This window comes from Mesoplodon densirostris, chromosome 19 (assembly GCF_025265405.1).
Source record: "Mesoplodon densirostris isolate mMesDen1 chromosome 19, mMesDen1 primary haplotype, whole genome shotgun sequence".
Taxonomy (NCBI): domain Eukaryota; kingdom Metazoa; phylum Chordata; class Mammalia; order Artiodactyla; family Ziphiidae; genus Mesoplodon; species Mesoplodon densirostris.
In genome coordinates, this window is record NC_082679.1 from 29,064,923 (window position 1) to 29,086,729 (window position 21,807).

General features: G+C 45.7%; 1 protein-coding gene across 2 annotated transcripts in view; it reads right to left on the reverse strand.

Annotated features, from left to right (window-relative positions):
• Positions 1–21,807, reverse strand: part of MYLK3 (myosin light chain kinase 3) — a 58,127-nt gene that overhangs the window by 27,950 nt on the left and 8,370 nt on the right. The window contains exons 1-4 of one of the 2 annotated variants that reach the window (XM_060084025.1): positions 16,930–17,400; positions 11,020–11,110; positions 9,840–10,224; positions 744–1,201 (exon numbers count right to left, since the gene is read on the reverse strand). In XM_060084025.1, the coding sequence (XP_059940008.1) occupies positions 744–1,201; positions 9,840–10,224; positions 11,020–11,110; positions 16,930–17,400 (1,405 nt within the window). Of the gene's footprint in view, positions 1–743; positions 1,202–9,839; positions 10,225–11,019; positions 11,111–16,929; positions 17,401–21,807 lie in introns of those variants that run through there. The other variant, XM_060084026.1, reaches the window with a different exon arrangement.

Consider the following 21,807-nt stretch of genomic DNA (forward strand, 5'->3'; position numbering starts at 1 on the left):
CTGCTCTCAGCTGTGTTTCAGGGATTAAGGGAGGCCTATATTCACATCTGGACCGGGTCATACAAGGGGAGAAGAAGCAGCCAGAGAAGTCAGAGCACAGCACTGAACAACTGTGGAGCCCGGAACTGGCAAGGGGCACCAGGATGACCTGCAGAAGGCTCAGCCCTTCCTCAGGGACCTCCAGAAATTCTGGAACAGGGAGTCAGCAAATGGTGGCCTTCCAGCAGCCATATGGGATGAGGGCTCAGACCAACAAGGGTGTGGCCCTAAGGGCTGGAGGAGTTGAGGCCCTTTGGGTCACAGGAACACAAGGATGCCTCCCACCACCACTGGGACAGAAAGCAGGTCAGCAGTTCCTTCCCGATCCTGGATGAGAGTCAGCCCACTGGGTGCAAATGGCTGATAGTGGGTTATATATACCAGTTAATGGATTTGCTTTTTAGCAGGAGCCTTCCCTGTCTCAATCCAGAATGATACCAATAGTATCGGGCAGGCAGGTGGCTTTGAGAAATCCGAGTTGAGCCCCATGGGTTCCCTCCTCTCCAATGGCTAGAGCCAACAAGAGCTCAGCCTGCTGCATCTCCGTGCCTTAGTCTCCAGCCCTGGGATGTGCTGGCAGGCTGTTCCCAGTCTTGGACTCCCCAACACCCACATTCACTCTCCCTGGGAGCTTCAGGGAGGCCCCCCAGAGTAGGCCTTTCAAACTCACTCACCTCGGGGCACACAGCAATGCCCTCACTTACCCAGAAACAGGCTGCTCGCCTCAGCTCCCGGGGGTGTCCTCCTTCCTGCTTCGGCTCCGCTCGTGCCCCTGGCTGTGCAGTCTTTTCCAGGCTCGGGGTTCCCTGCTCCTGGGCCTGTGTCCTGCTGCGGGCCTGGGGTCCTGGCATCAGCTCCCTTGTCCCTCCAGGCCCTGCTTGGTGCCATGGCGGGCTCGGGCCCAGATCCCTGCTTCTCTTTGTCCTTTGCTCCACAGTCGCTGCTCCGCTTCCACAGTGGGGAAAACACCCCGGCTCCTTTTGGGATATGTTTTCCTGACTCAGTCCCAGGGGCCTGGGGGCAGCACCTGGGCCCAGATGAGTCCTGCTCACCTGGATGGGCAGCTGCTGAAGCCTCTGCAGGGGGCGTGGTTCTGAGGCTGCCGCCTCGTGTCACAAGTAGCTCCCCAGGGGTGTCTGTCTCCTGCACATGGATGGAGATCCTGGGGCAGAGAGAAATGTGGCCCTGAGGTTAAAAGCAAGAACTTGAGTCACAACAGACCTGGGTTCAAATGCCTGCTGCTGCCATTCACTGACCATGGCCTCTTAGCCTCAGTTTTCTCATCTGTTAAAAAGGGCCCTTTGGTGGGCTTCCCTGGTGGCGCAGTGGTTGAGAGTCCGCCTGCCGATGCAGGGGACACGGGTTCGTGACCCGGTCCGGGAAGATCCCACATGCTGGGCCCATGAGCCACGGCCGCTGAGCCTGCGCGTCTGGAGCCTGTGCTCCGCAGCGGGAGAGGCCACAACAGTGAGAGGCCCGCGTACCGAAGAAAAAAAAAAAAGGGTCCTTTGGGTTGTTATAATAGTAAGAGTTAGCTTGCAGTTGAAACCAGCAGATTCCACTCCCTATCCTTCTCTGCCCAGACAGGACACCAGGGGAGAGGCTGGCTTCAGTGACATACGGTGCCACCAGCTCTCAGGATTCTACTGGATCAGCATCCAGGAAAGACTTGAAGCAACCTGTGTTGGATGGGGATTGGGAGGAGTGGGGAGGTGGGCACCAGCTCTCTCTGTGGCCCCTTGGAAATGTGCTTCTGCCCCAGGAGGAACGTGGCCAGGAGGCAGGAGACCTGGGCTCTTCCCTCCCTTCTTTGGGCCTCAGTTTCCCTTCCATTAAATGAAGAGAAGGGTGAACCAAGTCAAACATCACACTGAAGCTTCAGGTCAGACACATTTTAGTAAAATCAGGGAATTGCTCATAAGAGTCTGGACTTTCTGTTTCTCCTGAATAAAACAGTCCTGGCTGTGCTGGGCCTGCACACTTACACAGCTGAGGAAACTCTCTGCCTCCCTACAGGCCCCCCTGCACCACTGGGCCATGCCACTGAGCCCACTGCATCTATGTGTGCTACCCAGACCAAGCAGCATTGTGGTTTGGGAAGACAGCTGGAGGTCAGAAAGGCCTTCTAAGCCCTGACATTCAGAGGGAAGACCCTGATCCTGGGAGCTTCATACCCTCCCTCTCAGAGTTGCCCCCTGATTGCCCTTCACAACCCCACTGCCGAGGTCTATGAGTGTTGGGCCAGGGGTGAGAGGGTGAGTGTCTGGGATGGACTGAGTCTCAGGAGGGAGCCAGGCAGCCTCCATCCTGGCCATAGTTCTGCCACAGGTTGCTGGACAGGGCTGGGTTTGGGCAAGTCTAGCCTCAGCAACCTCTTCTGTCAAACGGGGACAGTAACACCTCAGAGATGTACTGAGAGTTGACTAAGAAATGAAAGTACAAATGCAGGAGGTTCTAACAGTGAAGCCTAAAATGGTGCAACCACTGTGGAAATCAGTATGGCGGTTCCTAAAAAATGTAAAAATAGAACTACCATATGATCCAGCAATCCCACTTCTGGAAATATATCCAAAAGAACTGAAAGCAGAATCTCAAAGAGATTTGCACAGCCATGTTCACAGCAGCATTATTCACAACAGCCAAATGTGGAAGCAACCCAATAGTCCAGTGATGGATGAATGGATTAAAAAATGTAGCATATACATACAATGGAATATTATTCATCCTTAAAAAGGAAGGAAGTTCTGACCTGGATGAACCTTGAGGACTTTATGCTAAGTGAAATAAGCCAGTGACAGAAAGACTGATTCCACATATATGAATGAGTGAATTACATGAAGGACCTACAATAGTCAAATTCATAGCAACAGAAAGTAGAAAGGTGGTTATCATGATCTGGGGTGGAGGTGTTTGATCGTAACAGAGTTTCAGATTTACAAGACAAAAAAGTTCTGGAGATCTGTGTCACAGCAATATGAATATACTTAACACTAGTACACTTGAAAATGGTTAAGATGGTAAATTTTATGTTATGAGTTTTTAACCATGTTTTTTTTTTAAAAAAATTAAGGCTTTCCCTAGCAGCTGGAGGCCCAGGCCCCTTCTCTGAGCTGCCTCAGGTCCTCTGAGAGCAGTACCTACTTCTGAATGCACCAGGTTCGGCAGCCTGTTCACAGCTAAGCCTTGGGTGGGAGGCAGCAAAAGTCCCCCAACACTCCCTCAGGAGTGAGTACGGGTTGGTGATGACAGGGTAGGACGGGAAGGGTGGCATCCAAGCCCAGCTCAGCCCTTGTCTTAACCAAGGGACATGGGAAACTGCAGGAAGCCAGTTTCTGGAAGAATATCCAGGTAACCAGGTAGCCAGCTAAGAAGGCCAACAGTCATTGAGTTCCTCTTGGTCTTCATACCTGGGGGCATGGGATGACCCCAAGGTACTGCCATGCATTCCCATGCCACTCTGAGTGTCTAAGGCTTCCCCACTTCCTGCACAGCACACCCAGGGCAGGCATTGCTAATTGATTGCAGCACTCTGTTCCACCAAGTCCAGCAAGGGCCCAAGGATCCTCTACACAGGCAGCCACTGCCAATCACAGCCAATCCATTTTCCTCAAGATATACCCATGTGCTAGGTGAGGGAGGGTAGGCAGTGATCGCCCCACTTCCTGAGCCCAGTCTGGTGTCTGAAATTCAACTCAGGGTTGAAACTGACACACAGACCTTTCCCCCTCACCCAGAATACTTTTAGGGCCCCTAACAAGTTCATGGAAAGTTCATCCCCACCCTAGGTTCCACATTTAGAGCCTTGGCCAGGATCCAAGGATGCCTGCCAGGAATCCCTCCCTCCAGCTGTTTAGGTCTCCTGGGGACTCATATTTCCTTCCAAAACAAAGGCAGAAAAAGGACTGGGCTTCCCTGCCAGCCACCACAGCATACACAGACACCAGCTCCTCTCCCTGAGCCAGGCCTTGGGGGACTCAGTTATAGATCAGGACAGTCAAGGGCAGGTGCAGAAGGGCACCGGTCCCCTTAGAGAAAGGCCCAGGAATCAGAGTGCCCTTCAGTGGGCTGCCTGGGGCCAGGATGCCCTGCCCCTGGAGAACACTGCTGGAAAACACAGGGCTAGGTAGGACCTAACAGTCAGCAGTTCTGGCTGTTCATTTTCCTGCACCATGTCTGCTGAGGGCAGCTCATGAGACTGAGTCCTGAGAGTTAGGACACAGCCCCACCTCCAGAGCTCCAAGCATAATCTTTCTGAAAGCCCCTGGATTGATTCAGCCCATACCGACCTCCCACCTCTGAACACCCATCATTCTCTCCCCATTATAGTATGTAGGACTTAACTAAATGCTGACCTGAAAAAACAGGATGGCACAGTGGTTAGGGGCACAGATTCTGGAGTCCAAAAACCTAGATCCATCCTCTTAAATTTTTTGAGAATTGCTCTGTGGCCTAGCATGTGATCTATCCTGAAGAACATTCCATGTGTACTTGAAAAGAATGTGTATTTATTAATTTATCTATTTATTTATGGCTGTGTTGGGTCTTTGTTGCTGTGTGCAGGCTTTCTCTAGTTGCAGGGAGTGGGGACTACTCTTCATTGCAGCATGCAAGCTTCTCATTGCGGTGGCTTCTCTTATTGCGGTGGCTTCACTTGTTGTGGAGCACAGGCTCTAGGCACACGGGTTTCAATAGTTGTGGCTCATGGGCTCTAGAGCACAAGCTCAGTAGTTGTGGCACACGGGCTTAGTGGCACGTGGGATCTTCCCAGACCAGGGCTCAAACCCATGTCCCCTGCATAGGCAGGCAGATTCTTAAACATTGCACCACCAGAGAAGTCCTGAATGTGTATTCTTATATCAAGCATTTTTTCCAGCTACAGTGGTATGAAATCAGAAATCAATTACAGAAAGAAAAATGGAACAAGAACAGATATGTGGAGACTAAACGACATGCTACTAAAAAACCAATGGGTCTGGGCTTCCCTGGTGGCGCAGTGGTTGAGAGTCCACCTGCCGATGCAGGGGACAAGGGTTCGTGCCCCAGTCCGGGAAGATCCCACATGCTGCGGAGCAGCTGGGCCCGTGAGCCATGGCCGCTGAGCCTGCGTGTCCAGAGCCTGTGCTCCACAACAGGAGAGGCCACAACAGTGAGAGGCCCTCGTACCGCAAAAAAAAAAAAAAAAAAAAAAAAACCCAATGGGTCAATGATGAAATCAAAGAGGAAATCAGAAAATACCTTGAGACAAATGAAAATGGAAACACAACACTCCAAAACCTGTGGGATGCAGTAAAAGCAGTTCTAAGAGGGAAGCTGATAGCAATACAGGCTTTCCTCAAGAAACAAGAAAAACATCAAGCAACCTAAACTACCACCTAAAGGAATTAGAAAAAGAAGAACAAAGAAGTCCCAAAGTCAGCAGAAGGAAAGAAAAAATAAACATTAAAGAGAAAATAAATAAAATAGAGATCAAAACACAATAGAAAAGATCAATGAAACCAAGAACTGGTTTTTTGTAAAGACAAACAAAATTGATAAACTTTTAATCACACTAATCAAGAAGAAAGAAGAGAGGACCCAAATAAACAAAATAAGAAATGAAAGAGGACAAGGTCCTACTGTAGAGCACAGAGAACTATATTCACTATCCTATGATAAACCATAGTGGAAAAGAATATTTTTTAAAAGAATGTATATATATGTATAACTGAATCACTTTGCTGTATATATATGCATAACGGAATCACTTTGCTGTACAGCAGAAAGTAACACAACATTGTAAATCAACTATATTTCAATTAAAAAACAAACAAGAAAAGAAATGAAAGAGGGTAAATAACAACCAATACCACAGAACTACAAAAAATCATAAAAGAATACTATGAACAGTTATATGTGAACAAATTGGACAACCTAGAACAAATTTCTAGAAACATACAACCTGCCAAGACTGAATCAAGAACAAACAGACAATTTGAACAGACTGATCACTAGTAGTGAAACTGAATTTGTAATTAAAAAAAAAAAACTCCCAGCAAACAAAAGTCCAGGGTTGGACAGCTTCACAGGGTAATTCTCTTTTGTGTTCTATAAAAAAGAACTAGTGCTTATTCTTTTCAAACTAGTCCAAAAACTTGAAGAGGATGGAACACTCTCAAATGAATTCTATGAGGCCACCATTACCCTGATACCAAAATCAGAAAAAGACACTACAACAAAAGCAAATTATAGGCCAGTATCTTTGATGAAAATAGATGCAAAAATCCTCAACAAAATATTAGCAAACTAAATCCAACAATATATAAAAAGGATCGTAAACAATGATCAAGTGGGATTTATTCCAGGGACCCAAGGATGGTTCAATATTCACAAATCAATCAATGTGATACATCATACTAACAAAGGGAAGGATAAAAATCACATGATCATCTCAATAGATGCCTAAAAACATTTGACAAACTTCAACACCCACTCATTATAAAAAACTATCATCAAAGTGGGTATAGAGAGAACACATCTCAACATAATAAAGGCCATTTATGACAAACTCAGAGCTAACATCACACTCAGTGGTGAATAGCTAAAAGTCTTTCCTCTGAATTCAGGAACAAGACAAGGATCCCACTCTTTCCACTTGTATTTAACATAATATTGGAAGACCTAGCCACAGCAATCAGACAAGAAAAAGAAATAAAAGGCCCAGATTGGAAGGAAATCCTTCCCAGATTGGAAGGAAAGATGTGAAACTGTCGCTATTTGCAGATGACATGATACTTTAAATAGAAAACCCTAAAGTCTCCATCTGAAAACTATAAAACAAATAAACAAACAATAAAACATATAAAACTATAAAGCAAATAAACTATAAAAACTAATAAACAAATTAAATGAAATTGCCAGACACTAGATTAGTATACAGAAATCTGTTGCTTTTCTATACACTAATGTTGAACTATCAGAAAGAGAAAGTAAAAAACAATCCCTTTTAAAATCACATTTTTAAAATGCCTAGGAAGGAACTTAACAAAGAAGGTGAAAGACCTATATACTGAAAACTATAGAACATTGATGAAGGAAATTGAAGATGATACAAAGAAATGGAAAGATATCCCGTGCTCTTGGATTGGAAGAATTAATATTGTTAAAATGGCCATACTACTCAAAGCAATCTACAGATTTAATGCAATCTTTATAAAAATACCCATGACATTTTTTACAGAATGAGAACAAATAATCCTAAAGTTCATATGGAAACACAAAAGACCTAAAGTGCCAAAGCAATCTTGATAAAAAAGAACAAAGCTGGAGGTATCACCCTCCCAGACTTCAGGCTATATTACAAAGCTACAGTAATCAAAACATCATGGTACTGGCACAAAAAACAGACACATAGATCAATGGAACAGAACAGAGAGTCCAGAAATAAACTCATGCACCTATGGTCAATTAATCTATGACAAAAGAGGCAAGAATATACAACTGGGAAAAGACAGCCTCTTTGATAAACACTGTTGGGAAAACTGAACAGCTACATGCAAAGAATCAAACTAGACTATTTTCTCACACCATATAATTAAAAAAAACCCAAAATGGATTAAAGACCTAAATATAAGACCCCAAACCATAAAACTCCTGGAAAAGAATGTTCAGTCAGAACAGCCCATGATGTAAATCATAGTAACTGTTTTTTTTGTATCTGTCTTCTAAGTCAAAAGAAATAAAAGCAAAGAAACAGGGCCTAATTAAACTTAAAAGCTTTTTCACAGCAAAAGAAAAATGAAAAGACATTGAAAAAATAAAAAGACAACCTACTGAATGGGAGAAAATATTTGCAGATGACATGACCAACAAGGGGTTAATATCCAAAATATATAAACAGCCCATATAGTTCAATATGAAAAAAACTAACAAGCCAATGAAAAAATGGGCAGAAAACCTGAATAGACATTTCTCCAAAGAAGACATACAGATGGCCAAAAAGCACATGAAAAGATGCTCAACATTGCTAATTATTAGAGAAATGCAAATCAAAACAGCAATGAGATATCACCTCACACCTGTCAGAACAGCTATCATCAAAAAGACTACAAATAGGGACTTCCCCCGTGGCACAGTGGTTAAGAATCCACCTGCCAGTGCCAGGGACACGGGTTCGATCCCTGGTCCGGGAAGATCCCACATGCTGTGGAGCAACTAAGCCTGTGCACCACAACTACTGAGCCTGCACTCTAGAGCCCGCGAGCCACAACTACTGAGCCCATGAGCCGCAACTACCGAAGCCCACACACTCTAGGGCCCGCATGCCGCAACTATTGAGTCCCCATGCTGCAACTACTGAAGCCCGCAAGCCTAGCGCCCGTGCTCCACAACAAGAGAAGCCACCACAATGAGAAGCCTGCACACTGCAACAAAGAGTAGCCCTTGCTTGCCACAACTAGAGAAAGCCTGCATGCAGCAACGAAGACCCAACACAGCCAAAAAAAAAAAGACTACAAATAACAAATGTTGGCAAGGATGTGGAGAAAAAGGAACCTTTGTACACTGTTGGTGGGAATGTAAATTGGTGCAGTGTCTATGAAAAACAGTATTGAGGTGCCTCAAAAAGCTAAAAACAGAACTACCATATGACTCAGCAATTCTAATCTTGGGTATATATCCAGAAAAAAACAAAATCATTTATTTAAAAAGATATATGTGCCCCAATGTTCATGGCAGCACTATTTACAATAGCCAAGATATGGAAGCAAACCAAGTGTCCATCAACAGATGAATGGATAAAGTAGACATGGTATATACAGATAATGGAATATTACTCAGCCATAAAAAAGAATGAAATTCTGCCATTTGCAGCAACATGGATACAACTAGAGAATATTATGCTTAGTGAAATAAGTCAGACAGAGAAAGAATTACTGTATGATATCACTTATATGTGAAATCTAAAAAATAATACAAATGAAGGTATATAGCAAAACAGAAACAGACTCATAGATACAGAGAACAAACTACTGGTTACCAGTGGGGAGAGTGAAGTGGGGAGTTGCTCATTAGGGTACACCTACCATGTATAAACTAGATCAACAACAAGGATATATTGTATAACCCAGGGAATTATAGTCATTATCTTATAATAACTTTTAATGGAGTATAAACTATAAAACTTCTGATCCCTATGCTGTATACCTGAAACTAATAAAATATTGTAGATCAACTATACTTCTGTAATAAACGAACAAACACCTGGATTCAGATTCCAGCTCTATGAATCCCTAGCTGTGTGGCCCTGGGCAACCTGACCCTGTGCCATCATGAGTAAACCAGGGACACCAACCACACTTGCCTCCTGGGGAGGTTGTGAGAGTAAAACGACATGATGTCTGTGAAATGCTCAGCCAATGACTGGCACCTGGGATGTGTTCAGTGAACACTTTTAAGTATTATTATAGCTACTACTATTGCTCTCAGTCTTGTTCCACATGGGACTCACCTGGGGAGCTTTAAAAACAAACAAATAAACAAAAAAACAATGCTTGAGCCTCACTCCAGACTGAATAAATCAGAACCTCTGGGCATTCGTATCTAAAAAATTCCTTCCAGTAATTCTAATGGGTGCCAGGTAAGAACCAGTGCTCTAAGCTCCCGAAAGCAGGGCCTCGGCCTTCTCCTGTCTTCTCGTCTTGAGGCTAGCCAGAGCTGCACACACAGTGGACACTCAAACAGGAGCAGCTGGCCCCTTAGCAGGCCCCAGCCCAGGAGCTGCAGTTAATTCCTTCCCTTGCCCAGCTTGGAGGCACATCCCTTACCTTGGAGGTGTTTCTCCACCACCGTGAGCTGACTTGGCCTGGGCTGGCAGCGCTGGAGTCAGCCTCATGCCCTCCTCCGAGGGCCGAGGGTCAGGCCTACTGGATGATGTTCCTCGTCCTGCACCCGATGCAGCCTCCTGGCCGGTGGGAGCCTCACTGACCCTTTCAGACACCACAGACAATTCCAGGCCCGTTCTGGGGTTCTCGCTGGATGCTACAGGAGCTTTGGCTTCCACCTCTGAGCGTACCTGGGCTGGGCCAGGAACTCCGTCTCCCTGCCCTGGTGAGGCCTCTGCCTGCGTAAGGAGGTCAGCTCCTATCCCCGAAGCACTGATGGGGGGCAACCTCTCCACTGTCCCCTCTGGCAGGTCCACCTTCTGGCTCTCTATAGGAAAATAAGCAGGATAAAAATGCTCTCCTATGTAGAAGAACCTATCCCAAAGGTATCCTGAAAAATATGTAGAAGACCATTCAGTGCACCATGTTTATAATAGGCAGACTGGAAATAACACAAGTGACCATCAGGAGAGGGTTGGTTGACTAAACCAGGGCCGCCCAGGCATAAACAAGGAGAAACGGATATCTCCATATGCGGCTATGGAGTGATCTCAGGATATACAGTGGAGAAAAGCAAGGAGGAGAAGTGTGTGGTATGCTTCTGTTTGTCTAAGAAGGAAGGCTGTGTGTATGTGAGCATGCACATGTGTGTGTATGTGAGCACGCATATGTGTGTGTATAACCACTTATAATGTGGTCTAAAGAGACTGGACCTCAAAGGAAAGATAAGACAAAAACTTTTTTACATAGTTACATATGCAGGGGAGAAAATAGGATGCAGGGAACATGCATAGAAGCTAGACTTCTCTTAATATACCTTGTTTTGTCAATTTGACTTTGGAACCATGTAAATATTATGCAAGATTATAAAAGAAAATTAACTTTAAAAACTTTAAAGTTGGCCAAGTGCTTAAAAAAACTGATCCATAAAAATTTAAAGCAAAGTGAAATAAACAGCAATACAGAATGGAATAAGCATAAAGGACAAAAAGAACTGCAAAAAAAAAAAGAGGAAGAAGAATAAGTTTCAGCAGTTTTTCAGTAATCATATTAGGGTGGTGGTGGTAGTTTTATTCTGAAATTAGGTTTGCAGGAGGGATAAAGCCAACGGGGCCCCACTCACCTTCCCAAGGCCCCTTGAGCTCGGCTTGCACGCCTCTGGTGCTCAGCGTGTGCTTTGGTTTTGCTCCTTTCTCTTCTACTCGCTCTTTGTTCTAAAAGAATAACCATAAAAACTAGCGTCATCATCAACATCATCGTTCAGGCCACAAACATTTGTTGAGCACCTACCTTGTGCTTGAAATAGAAGAATTTAGGTTATTTCTTAGTCTCAGAGTAATACTAGAGGATACATATTACTATTGTCATTTTAGACATAAGAATCCTGAGGCTTTCCCAAGGTCACCAAGTCCTTTCTAATGGGTCACCGTAGTGCAGGTAAGGGGCAGACCTAGCCCCTGACAGGGTGATCTAAACAGACCAGACCTGAAAATACTAGACAAGGCATGGAAAATAAATTTAAGGTGTCAATTTAGATCAATCAGTCATGGCTATTACAGTGTTGGCTTGAGTGGGATACTGAGGTCAGATAAATCTATGCTTGCAGGGGGAGAGTGCCACTATCAATTAATAATGTCTGCTTGGGATCCCAAGGTTGCCTCTTTGCAGTACAGGACCCTTGAACCAGACTTGCTGGGTTTAAACCCCACCTTCACCACTTGGCCAAGATCCTTAACTTCTCTGCATCTCACTTTCCTCATCTGTAAAATGGGGAGAATAATATTATCTACTCGTAGAGCTAGCGGGAGGATTGAGGGAGTTAATTGGTGGAATTTCCTGAGAAGTGCTCCCAGCACGTGGTAAGTGCTCTAAATAGCTCAGATGATTTTGTGTTGTCTGAGACAGAGCAGATCATGTAAGGCCACTCGGAGCCCACCCAGTGAGGCTCTCAGCAGGTCTTCCTGAACTGAATGGTCCACACCAGTCCAGTGCATATGCTCATGCCCCTGAAATCGACCAGAGCACTCGGTATTTCCAAATGCAAATATTTCTAGGTGGCCTGACCCTTGCTGGGCCCCCCTGGTATTTCTGAGCCTTTGACTGATATGGCCCCTAAGATTCCTCCTGGCACTTGTCACAGAAGTGGGTCTGGTCTCAGGCCAGAGACTGAAGGCCCTTCTCCTGCCTTGGCCACAGAGGCCCCAACTGGGAGGCCAGAGTCCAAAAAGAGCTCGCATTTTTTTTTGGCTTGCATAGAATCTAAAATTTTTAAATTTGTTACCACCATTTTAAATCTAGGAGATTTTTACATCAAAATTCTAAGTTCCATTTGGGGGTTATAGAATTGTTCTACATTTTGATTGTGGTGGTAGTTATTAGGGTGTATACATTTGTTGAACTATATACTTAAATTTTGCGTACTTAGTGTGTGTATGTACAGTTTATTGTATGTAAATTATACCTTAATAAAACTGATTAGAAAAATTCTAGGTTCCCAGCTTCTCTTGAAAAAGAAAATCAGAAGATCTGGGAATTCCAGGCCCATATGGCAAAAATCAGCTGGAGCAATTCCCACCATAGTGCTCACCTCTCTTGCGTGTCTGCCTGACACTAAGGATGGAGGTTACATTTGCTACCAAATCAGGTCCAGCTGCTTTTTCCTCAAAATGCAATACTTGAGAGAGGAAAATGTTGGTAGAAAGGAAAGTTACTTTTAATCAGAATGCTGGCAATCTGGGGGGATGGTGGACTCAGCGTTCCCCAAAAACCGCCTCCAAAGAATCTGCTCAGCCATGACATTTTTTAAAGGGAAAGAGGGAAGTAATCTCAGTTAATCAGAGTTGTCGCCATCCCCCAGTGTATGAAGGCTTGTCATGCAGGCTTGTTGATGCTATCTTGTTCACAGTTTGTTCACACAGTTTGTGAGATTACTGAAGGGGAAGCTAGGGAAGAGATCTGGTCTTTTGTTAGTTACTTATTATTCATTTCTACTTCTTTGATCTACAGAAAGAACTGACATGTTAGGCAAGGTATTGTGTGGTCAAAAGATTTGAAAGTTGTGCTTGGGCCAGAGGTGAGTAGAGCATGGGGGTGCCTGGTTTAAGGTTAGTGACAAGACAAAAGGGGCCTCCTGTAAAGAGCTCTTTCCTGCCAAAAGCTGCTTACAAATCCCCACTTGTCAGAACATCATTCCATTTCTATGGGATTATGGGCAAAGGTCCATCTTCTGTAACTACTTCGTGCTGACAAGGGCGCCGTATTCTTAGAGTGGAAGATGTCGGCATGGGTCTGCAGCATCTCTTTGCTGTCAAGTGTAGTTGCCCATTTACATATACGGGCAGAAGAAGCTATAATTATGTTGATGCCCACAAAGATATAGATTATTATGAGCAATAGTATCCCATTCTCTTGAGGCCAGTTCTTGAAATTTTGCTAGCCATAGATTCATCTTGCTGCTCAAGATGGAGCTTAGGTCATGGCTGCAGTCTGGTCATCATGTAGTTAGCATTTTCCCTCTGGTGGCAGTTACAGTATCTGTAAAACAACTCAGGAATGTGCATCAGACACTGAGTCTTTGACTCTGTTGTCCTAATCATTAGCTGCATGGGCCTGCTCTTTTGTGACTCAGGGAGGCCTGGGAGACTTCAGCTTTTCTCCAAACAAGAGGCAGGGGACGTGGAGGGACCTTTGTACTGGAGTGGGGGTGGGGGGTGGCACATAGAGTTCTGCTTGGTTCCAGGTTGTTTCCACTGTTTTTCCTATGCTGTGCCCACTTCTCTCAGTCCTGTTTCCTGCTCATGTCCTTGGGATTCCAGGACAGTAAGATTTGCCCTCTTAATGGTAACAACATAACACATGGAAACACTTAATAAATAAATGCTAGCTGCTGTCATCATGATTATCACCAGCATCAATGTGACGCGGATGCCCTGCTCTGCAGAGACCTCTCCTTTTGTCTCTTTCTACAGACTCTGTCCTGCCACCCCCATAGTTGGGGGAACTGAAAGCATTATCACGGCTGCCTCCTGTTTCACCCACCAGTAGAGAAAGACTTGAACAGACTGTCCTTTGGTAGACCTTGTGGGGCTCAGACTGTCCTCTCCCTCCCTTTGTCTTTGGTGGAGAGAGGCATGCGCGTGCGCGCGCGCGCGCGCGCACACACACACACACACACACACATGCAGAGCTGGGTTTCGACTTCAAGGCTCAAACTTTTGGTTCCTGCCTTGTCCGATGCATCCAGAAGAAAAAAGATAGATCCCAAACGCCTAGGCACCTGGAGGACTGATGCCTTCTGAGCAGCTTGACTGTGATTCTGCGCATTCTGGCTGAGCCTGACCCTGTCCGTGAGAGAGCACGTGGCTTTCAGTAACAATCTGATTCATCGTTACAACCAAACGAAGTGCCACTGGGCACTCCAGACCTGAGGAGGAGCTTCCCGAAGTCCTGGCAGCCAGTGCTAAGGCTGAATTCAATTCCACAAATTGCTATGCCCCTACTCTCCTAGGAAATACAAAGAGGATCTCCAGAAAGTCTCCACAATGCACTGCTTTCAGCATTACTGTGTGTTAAATAGCTGGGGCTTGGTCACAGCTGTCTAATGGCCAGCCCTGCCAGCACACAGAGGGAAGCAGAGGCCTCACAGTCAGCAAGGAGCTGACAGCCTGACTGGGAGACTAGATCTAGCCCTTTACATAGTTACTGGGATGTGTATTAAACACAAAGACCGGAAGAGAGATCAATCACGTGCCAGATCAATCACAGGCAAGAACTATGGCAAGAACTCAGAAAACAGAAAATTCCATGACTTCACCCTATCCAGAAATGCCTAAATATCTGCAACACTTATGACAGCTGATTTCACTAATATATGAAGAATTCTTACAAATCAAGAAAAAGGCAAAAAAAAAAAAAAAAGAAAGAAATAGAGGGAAAAGGGCAAGAGCAAATTAAAACTACAATGAGATATATCATTCTGTCTACTTTTGTTTATGTTTGAAATTTTTCATAATAAAAAGGTTCTTTTTAATTTTAAGATTTTTTTTTAAAAAGTTAGCTTTAAGAGACATATAACCAATTGCCTTATTTGGATTTTAACTCAAATAAACAAATTATAAAAATAAATAAATAAGGTATAAGCCGATCAGGGACATTTGAACGCTGACTTGTAATATCAAGTTACCATTCACATCTTATATCATGATAATCTTTTTTAAAAGAGTCCTTATGTTTTAGATATATGTGCTGAAATGCTTATGGAAGAAATAATCCATTATCTCAGATTTTCCTCAAAATAATCTGGAAAGGGGGAAGTGGGTGGGAAACATCAGCCTCCAGTTATGGGCTCACAGGGTTCATTGTTCTAATCTCTATTTTTATAAATGTTTGACATTTTTTATACTAAAATATTTTTTTAAAAACACATGCTTAATAAGATGTTTTCATCCAGCAGACAGGCAAAGAGTCAAAAACTGGATAATATGCTTTGTTAGCAAAAATGGGGCAACAAGCATTCCCATACGTTATTGAATTAGAATAACTTCTTTGAAGGTTGGTTTGGCTTCATTTATTGTATAAATTTACCCTTTGGTTTAGCATTGCCACTTCTAGGAGTGTGTCATATAGATAAACTCACACTTCCATGGTTAGTCACTGCATCATTATTTATAATAGCTAAAAATGAGAAACAATATAAACAAACAGTGATATGGGACTGATTAACAAATTAGACATCCTCAAAAATAGAGCTCTCTGCAATTTAAAGAACAAGAACGAGGAAGCTTTCTAGCTATAAATATGAAACAATGCCCTAAATATATTAAGTTAAAAAAAAATCCAGGCCAGTACAATGTGAGTAATATTTGAGTTAAAACAAAACAAAACAAAGAGGGTGGTGTGTATACCAATGTGCTTGTAGATAAACAGACCCTATCTGGAAGGTTTCACAGGAGACTGGTTCCTATGATTGTCTGGGGAGGAGGGTTGTCCCGGGGCCTGGGGGGATGCAGTAGGAGGGAGAATGTTTTCTTACCATGAGCATAAATTAGATTTATTTTCTGTTTTAAAGCTGAGGTTGGTTATCATTGTCAAGAGCAGAAGGTCACATCTCCCCTGCAGGCCTGACTCTCAGGGGTGGTGCAGAAAGCAGGGAGCTGGGGTGGGAGGGGCCAGCTCTGGAGAAGCAGCCGAGCGGGGAGGGAAGGGATCTGCAGAGCGAGTTCTGGCCTGGCTGGGGAGGAGGAGGGAAGGCAAACTCCTGCAGCCTTGCCTCTGAAAGCCTCAGTCTCTGACAGAGTTTAAGCACGGACTCCATGCTGGGGGGAAGCTGCAGAGATCTGAAAGGGTGGCTCCAGGCCATCTGAGTGTTGCTAGGTGGCTTACCCTCCCTGTTCCCAGTGTTGCCTCTACACACACCACACACACACCACACACACACACACACACTCACACACACCCCAGCCAAGCTTCTATTAGCCAGTGGGTCTGATTATGCAACCCTTGGGAACAGCCGCTCCCAGAAATGCCACACTCCACCCCCAGGCTCCGGCTCCCGCCTGTGTCCCCCACTGGGTCACTGTCAACACTCATCTCCCCACTGGCAGCTGCACACTCCGCCCACTTGGGGACAGAGCACAGGGCTGGGGACAGGAAGGGAGGGAGGTCTGGGTTTCTGAAGGGGGCTCTGTCAGGGTAAACTGAGCGCTCCCCACCTCTCTCCCACCCCAGGTGTAAGGAGAAAAGAAGTTCCTGGGATGTCAAAGGAGTGTAACTGCCCTCCTCTCCCTAATGGCTCATTTGTCCCCCACTTCTAGGCTCCCTGCACAGCCCAGGGCCCCACAGAGGCACTGCCTCTCCCTTTCCCTGGGAGAAATCCATCTGTCCTTGTTCCCATCAACAGGTCACGCAGGAGGCACAAGAGGGGACAACAGCCCTCCAGCTCTCCTAAGACTAGCTTCCTGTCTGGTCTCCCCACCAGGGACCTGAGCCTCCCTTCCAGCCAGAAGGGCACCGGGGCAGGGCAGCAGGAACCAACCTCCGCAGGGCTGTCGGCCAGACTTCCCTTCCGCCAGGGGACACTCCCTTGCATGATAAAATCCACCACCTTCGAGTTCTGGAGCACGGCCCCCAACAAAGCTATGGCCTTGTCCACAGCCACCACCATCCGGAAGAGGGCTTCTAGCCTGGCGCCCTGCTGGGCGACATCCTGCCGCCCGGCCCTCACCAGCTCCAGGACCTCCGGCCACCCAGCCTGCATGTCAGTGGGGGGAGTGCGGTCGGCCCCAGCTGGGCCCAGAATATGGGAGGTCTCCAGCCGGTGCAGGCCTTGCTCCAGGTGGCCCATGCCTCGGTACACGCATTGCAGTTTCTCCATGACGTCTTCTTGGAAATTTAAGAGTTTGTCAACCTTCTCATCCAGCACGTTAAGCTTTTGGTCCATGGTGGTTAAGCAGGCCTTGCCCAGCCCCGGCAGCCCCGGCAAACTCTCCTTGGGGGCTCCTGACATCCTGATGAAGATTGCCAAGGGTGAGGAATCGGAAGAGCCGCAGACCTCTGGCTTTCACTTGGGCAGCGGTGTCTGGAAGTTCATTGTTCTTTAGCTAAGGCTCACCTGGGTTGTTCAGGGTGCCCAGAGGACCAGACTCTCTCCAAGCCGTTGCCTTTGCTTATCTCCCACTCTGCCGTGGCCATGAGTGACAGGCTGGGCTTGGCCCAGGCCCTTCCCCTTGGGGGCCCCTTTGACATCACGGCAGCATTTAACATTCCTCTCTGAGAGGCTGTTGATGGGCAAATATGTTAAGAATCTGCCCAGGGCAGGCCGAGTTCGTGTAGCTGAAACTAAAGGTTAGAAGAAAAGGGATCCTTTAGGTAACGTCCTGATAGCTGGACTCTATGAGGGGGCCTCAGGGATACCAGGGCAGAGTAAGGGCTTCAGGTCCAAAGCACTGAGAAGCAGATGGGTCCCACCCATCACATACACATCCAATTCACAATAAGAAGCTAGACCAAAACAGAAGGAAATGTGAGGCCATTCAACAAAGTTCTGATTTTGCCATGATGAAAAAATGTGATACTTCTGCAAATTAAAAACAAAATTTTGGTGCCCCTACTTAGCTGATGCCCCAAAGGTGTTTAGTCTGCTCTGGGGTGAATCAGCAGGTCCCTCTCCACATGGGGCCCCCAGTCACTAGTCACTTGTACCTAAAAATAGAAGTGAGGAACAGTGGCCTAGGTTACTCACCAAGTATCATCCCGCAGGTCATGTTCCTTGAAGAGCCCTCTGGGGACCACTTGCCAGTGACCCCCTTCTCCCCCAAGGATGACTACACAGTCATCAGGCACCCAGTCTCTAAACTGAAACAGGCACAGTAAGGCCCTAGAGAGCAAGGGGGCCTGCGTTTCCTGTGATTTCCAAATATTTTAGCCTCAGAAACACTTGGTTCAAATGAAACTTTTACAGAAGCCACAATAAATATACCAGACAAAAGGACACGCTCAGGCTGACACTAAGGTGGGGTGTGAGGGGGCACCACAGAGCCCAAGGCTGCCACGGAACAGTCCACTGACACCACTTGCATCCAGGCCCTCAGAGAGAGAAACCAAGGCCAGAGAGGGACTCTATCCAAGGTGGCCCTGGCACATGACCTCCTGAGGATAGCGCAGCTCTGGTGAAGGCTGGCACCAGGGAGGTGAGTGCTAGCATCCCCCTAAACTCCCTCCTTCTGAATAAAAGCAATTATGAGAATAAATTTGACCTGGAACTCTGACATCTAAAAACACCTTGGGATTGTTTTGCTGTTTTAAGCTGTAGGTGAGTGGTAAACACAGTGTGCAGCTTGACCACAAACCCCTTGCCACTCACCCTCTGTCAGGACAGCTGCCCTTAGCAGCCCATGTAGAAATCCAGACCCATTTCTGGGAGCACGGACTGGGTGTCATTGGTGGAATGGCCCAGAGCATGCTCAAAAGGGCACTGGTCTGTTACATTTACTGTGATTTAAAACACACAGATAAACTCTCCTTGGAAAAAGAAATTTGGGACACACCAGGCTCCAGTCCCTCCTGGGGATTCACCCTCAGCAGGACCTCATCTGCTACAGAAAGAAACCAGCACCTGGGTAGGGACTTACTTCTTCCTCCATAATTCCTGCTTAATACTTCCCTGTGGAACTACTGTTCCCTGGATCAAACTTTGGGAAGTGTCCGCCTAGAGAAATCTCTGGAAGTCTAACACCCAGCACAACGTCTGTCCTACAATAGGTGCCGATAATCTTTGTGAAAGGAAGTCCCCACAGTCTAAAGAGACAGATGCTGTCTCTGGGAGACAGTTCCCACCAATCCTTGGCTTCACTATGACCGCGGCTCTAGAGAGTTTCAGAGCAGCCTGCATCCAGGCAGGTCCTGGGTTAATAAAGCCTGGAAAGATATCCTGAAAGTCTAGATGAACACAAAGGACACAAAAAAATGTCCCAGACACCTATTTATATCAAAAGCTAATTATTTAAATTACAAAAGTATTTGCCCCAAGTCTTCCTTAAGCGACAAGTAATTGCAAGGCAGCTGGTTTACTGCAAACATGTCTGCTGCGTCATACACTGTTACAGAACCACCTTGAAGGCCCCTGAGGCCAGAACAATGCCTCTTTGGCTTGCCTTGATCCCCAGCACACCAACGTGCCTGGCACATAGGTATTCAAAGCAACTATATGGAAGGAATGAATAAAGGAGGCTCCAGCAGGAGCCGGAGGCTGGGCTGACCACTGGGAGAATTGTGGAAGGAGGAGGCTGCAGCCCAGATTTCCCAGAACAATCAAATGAGCAGAGGGCAGGAAGCCCTGACAATTCCCAGAAGGAAGCTCTGGGACCCTCTGGGAGAAAGCTCAGAATATGCCGACAGGACAAGTCCTTAGGCCTCTTTGATGAAAAGGAGCAGCCAGGAAAACTAGCTTTGAACCCCTTTCATTTCTCAGACTCCAGAAGACATGAGTTTATGAGCACATGGGTTCTCTGAGGGCTGGTGCGTGGCTTCTCTCCAACTCCCTGATTTAGAGGGCACAGCAAGAGCCACGGGAAGTTCCTTTGGGGCAATGCCGCCTGCCCAGAGGATGGGGGAGGCATTCCACCCAGCAAGTCAAGAGAATGCAGACCAGAGAAAAGGCAGCCAAGCTGGATGGACACAGAGTAGCAAGTGCAATGACACCTCATCCTTCCTGGCTGAGGATTGGTAGCTAATCCACTCCCGGAAAAACACAGGCTGACCTCTGTTTGCCGTAGGCTGCGGTCAGTGTGTGCTGAATCCCAAGACTCTTCCCTTGTCTTTCTGGTGAGAGCCAGCTTTCCCTGAAAAACCCCAGAGAGGCCTATGGACCCTGAGACCCTAGGTGGAGGAAGAGGGGAGAAGAAATGCAAGGCTGAGGAGTCCATCCAAAGCTGTGGCTCTCCTCTTTCCCCACCCTCCCTGCAGATCAGAGATCTGTTTCTGGAGAGATGGAGCAGTCCACAATACAACAGTTCTATGCACCGGCTTTGGGGTCCCTTGGGAGCTCCCCATCTGATCCTCAACAAAGCCAAGCAGTCAACAAGCCTCAACCACCCACCCAGGTTTTTGTGACTTATTCTGAAATATGCACAGAAAAAAAGGATTACCAGGTATTCAAAGAAAGCCCCCAAGATGAAAAGGGGAGCTCAGAACAAATGAACAGAAATATAATTGTGGCAGAAACAGAGAAAACAAGAAACAGAGGAAAGTTTTAAATAAAGGTTCTCATTAGTAACCACAGAAAAGTGTGAAAGACTGTTCCATCCATTAAAAAAGAAGAGGGTGTTATGGAAAAAGAACAAACATAGAATAAAAGAGAGGTCTTTTACAAATACAAATGTTTACATTTAAAAATCCAATACAGGGATTAGAAAACAAGGTTAAGATAATATTCCAGAAAACAGAACTGAAAGATGAAGATGTATACATTTGGAGAGAAAAGATAAGAAAGAGAGACAGTGGATCCAGCTGGTCCTACATCTAATTAACTGGAGTTCAGGAGGAGAAATGAAAGAAAGAGGGAAGGAATTTATCAAAGAAACACTGCAGACATTATGCAATTTTAGAACAGAGGAATAAAGAGAAGATTATAAAAGCTCCCTGAAATTTAAAAGAAAAAAAATCACATATCAGAGAACTGGAATCAGAATGACATCAGACTTCTCATCCTAAAAACAACCGGATGCAGCAAGACAGTTAGGTTGTATGTAAAATTCTAGATGAGAGAGAATTAGAATTTTGAAGACATTGCACCATTGTCAGAAGACAGAATAAAGAGTTTTAAGACTTTCCAAGATGTAAAAAAATGTATGCCCCCTTTCTAAGGAAGCTGCTTGGAGGATAAACACCAGCAAAACCAGGGACTATGCAAACAAACAAGAAAAAACAGAGCTCCAGGAAACAACAGCTTCAACCTAGGCCCAAAGTTGAAGCAGGAAGATGGAGGGTCCCCAAAAGGGAGGACTTCAGGGGGAAAAAAACAGTATACAATATAATATAATTAAAGACATGTAGTAAAATATTAAGAGCATGGGGCCTAGGGTCAGACCATCTGGATTTAACTCCTGCCTCTGCCAGTTTTCAGGCAGAATCATGAGCCAGTTTATTTAACCTCTCTGAGTCTGTACTTCCTGGGCTGTAACATAATAACAATGCACATACTTCATGGAGTTTTCAGGAGGGTCACTAGAGAATGCATGCAAGGCACCTGGAACAGAGCTTGGCACACAGTGAGTGCTCAAATGTTAGCCATCAGTATGATGCTGGCAACAGGACAAAAGGGGAACAAAAGGAATCAGAGACTCCGAGAAAATCAGAGTTCAGGAAGGAATGAAATTAAAGTACATGATTGAGTTTTCAGTGAATAATATTTATA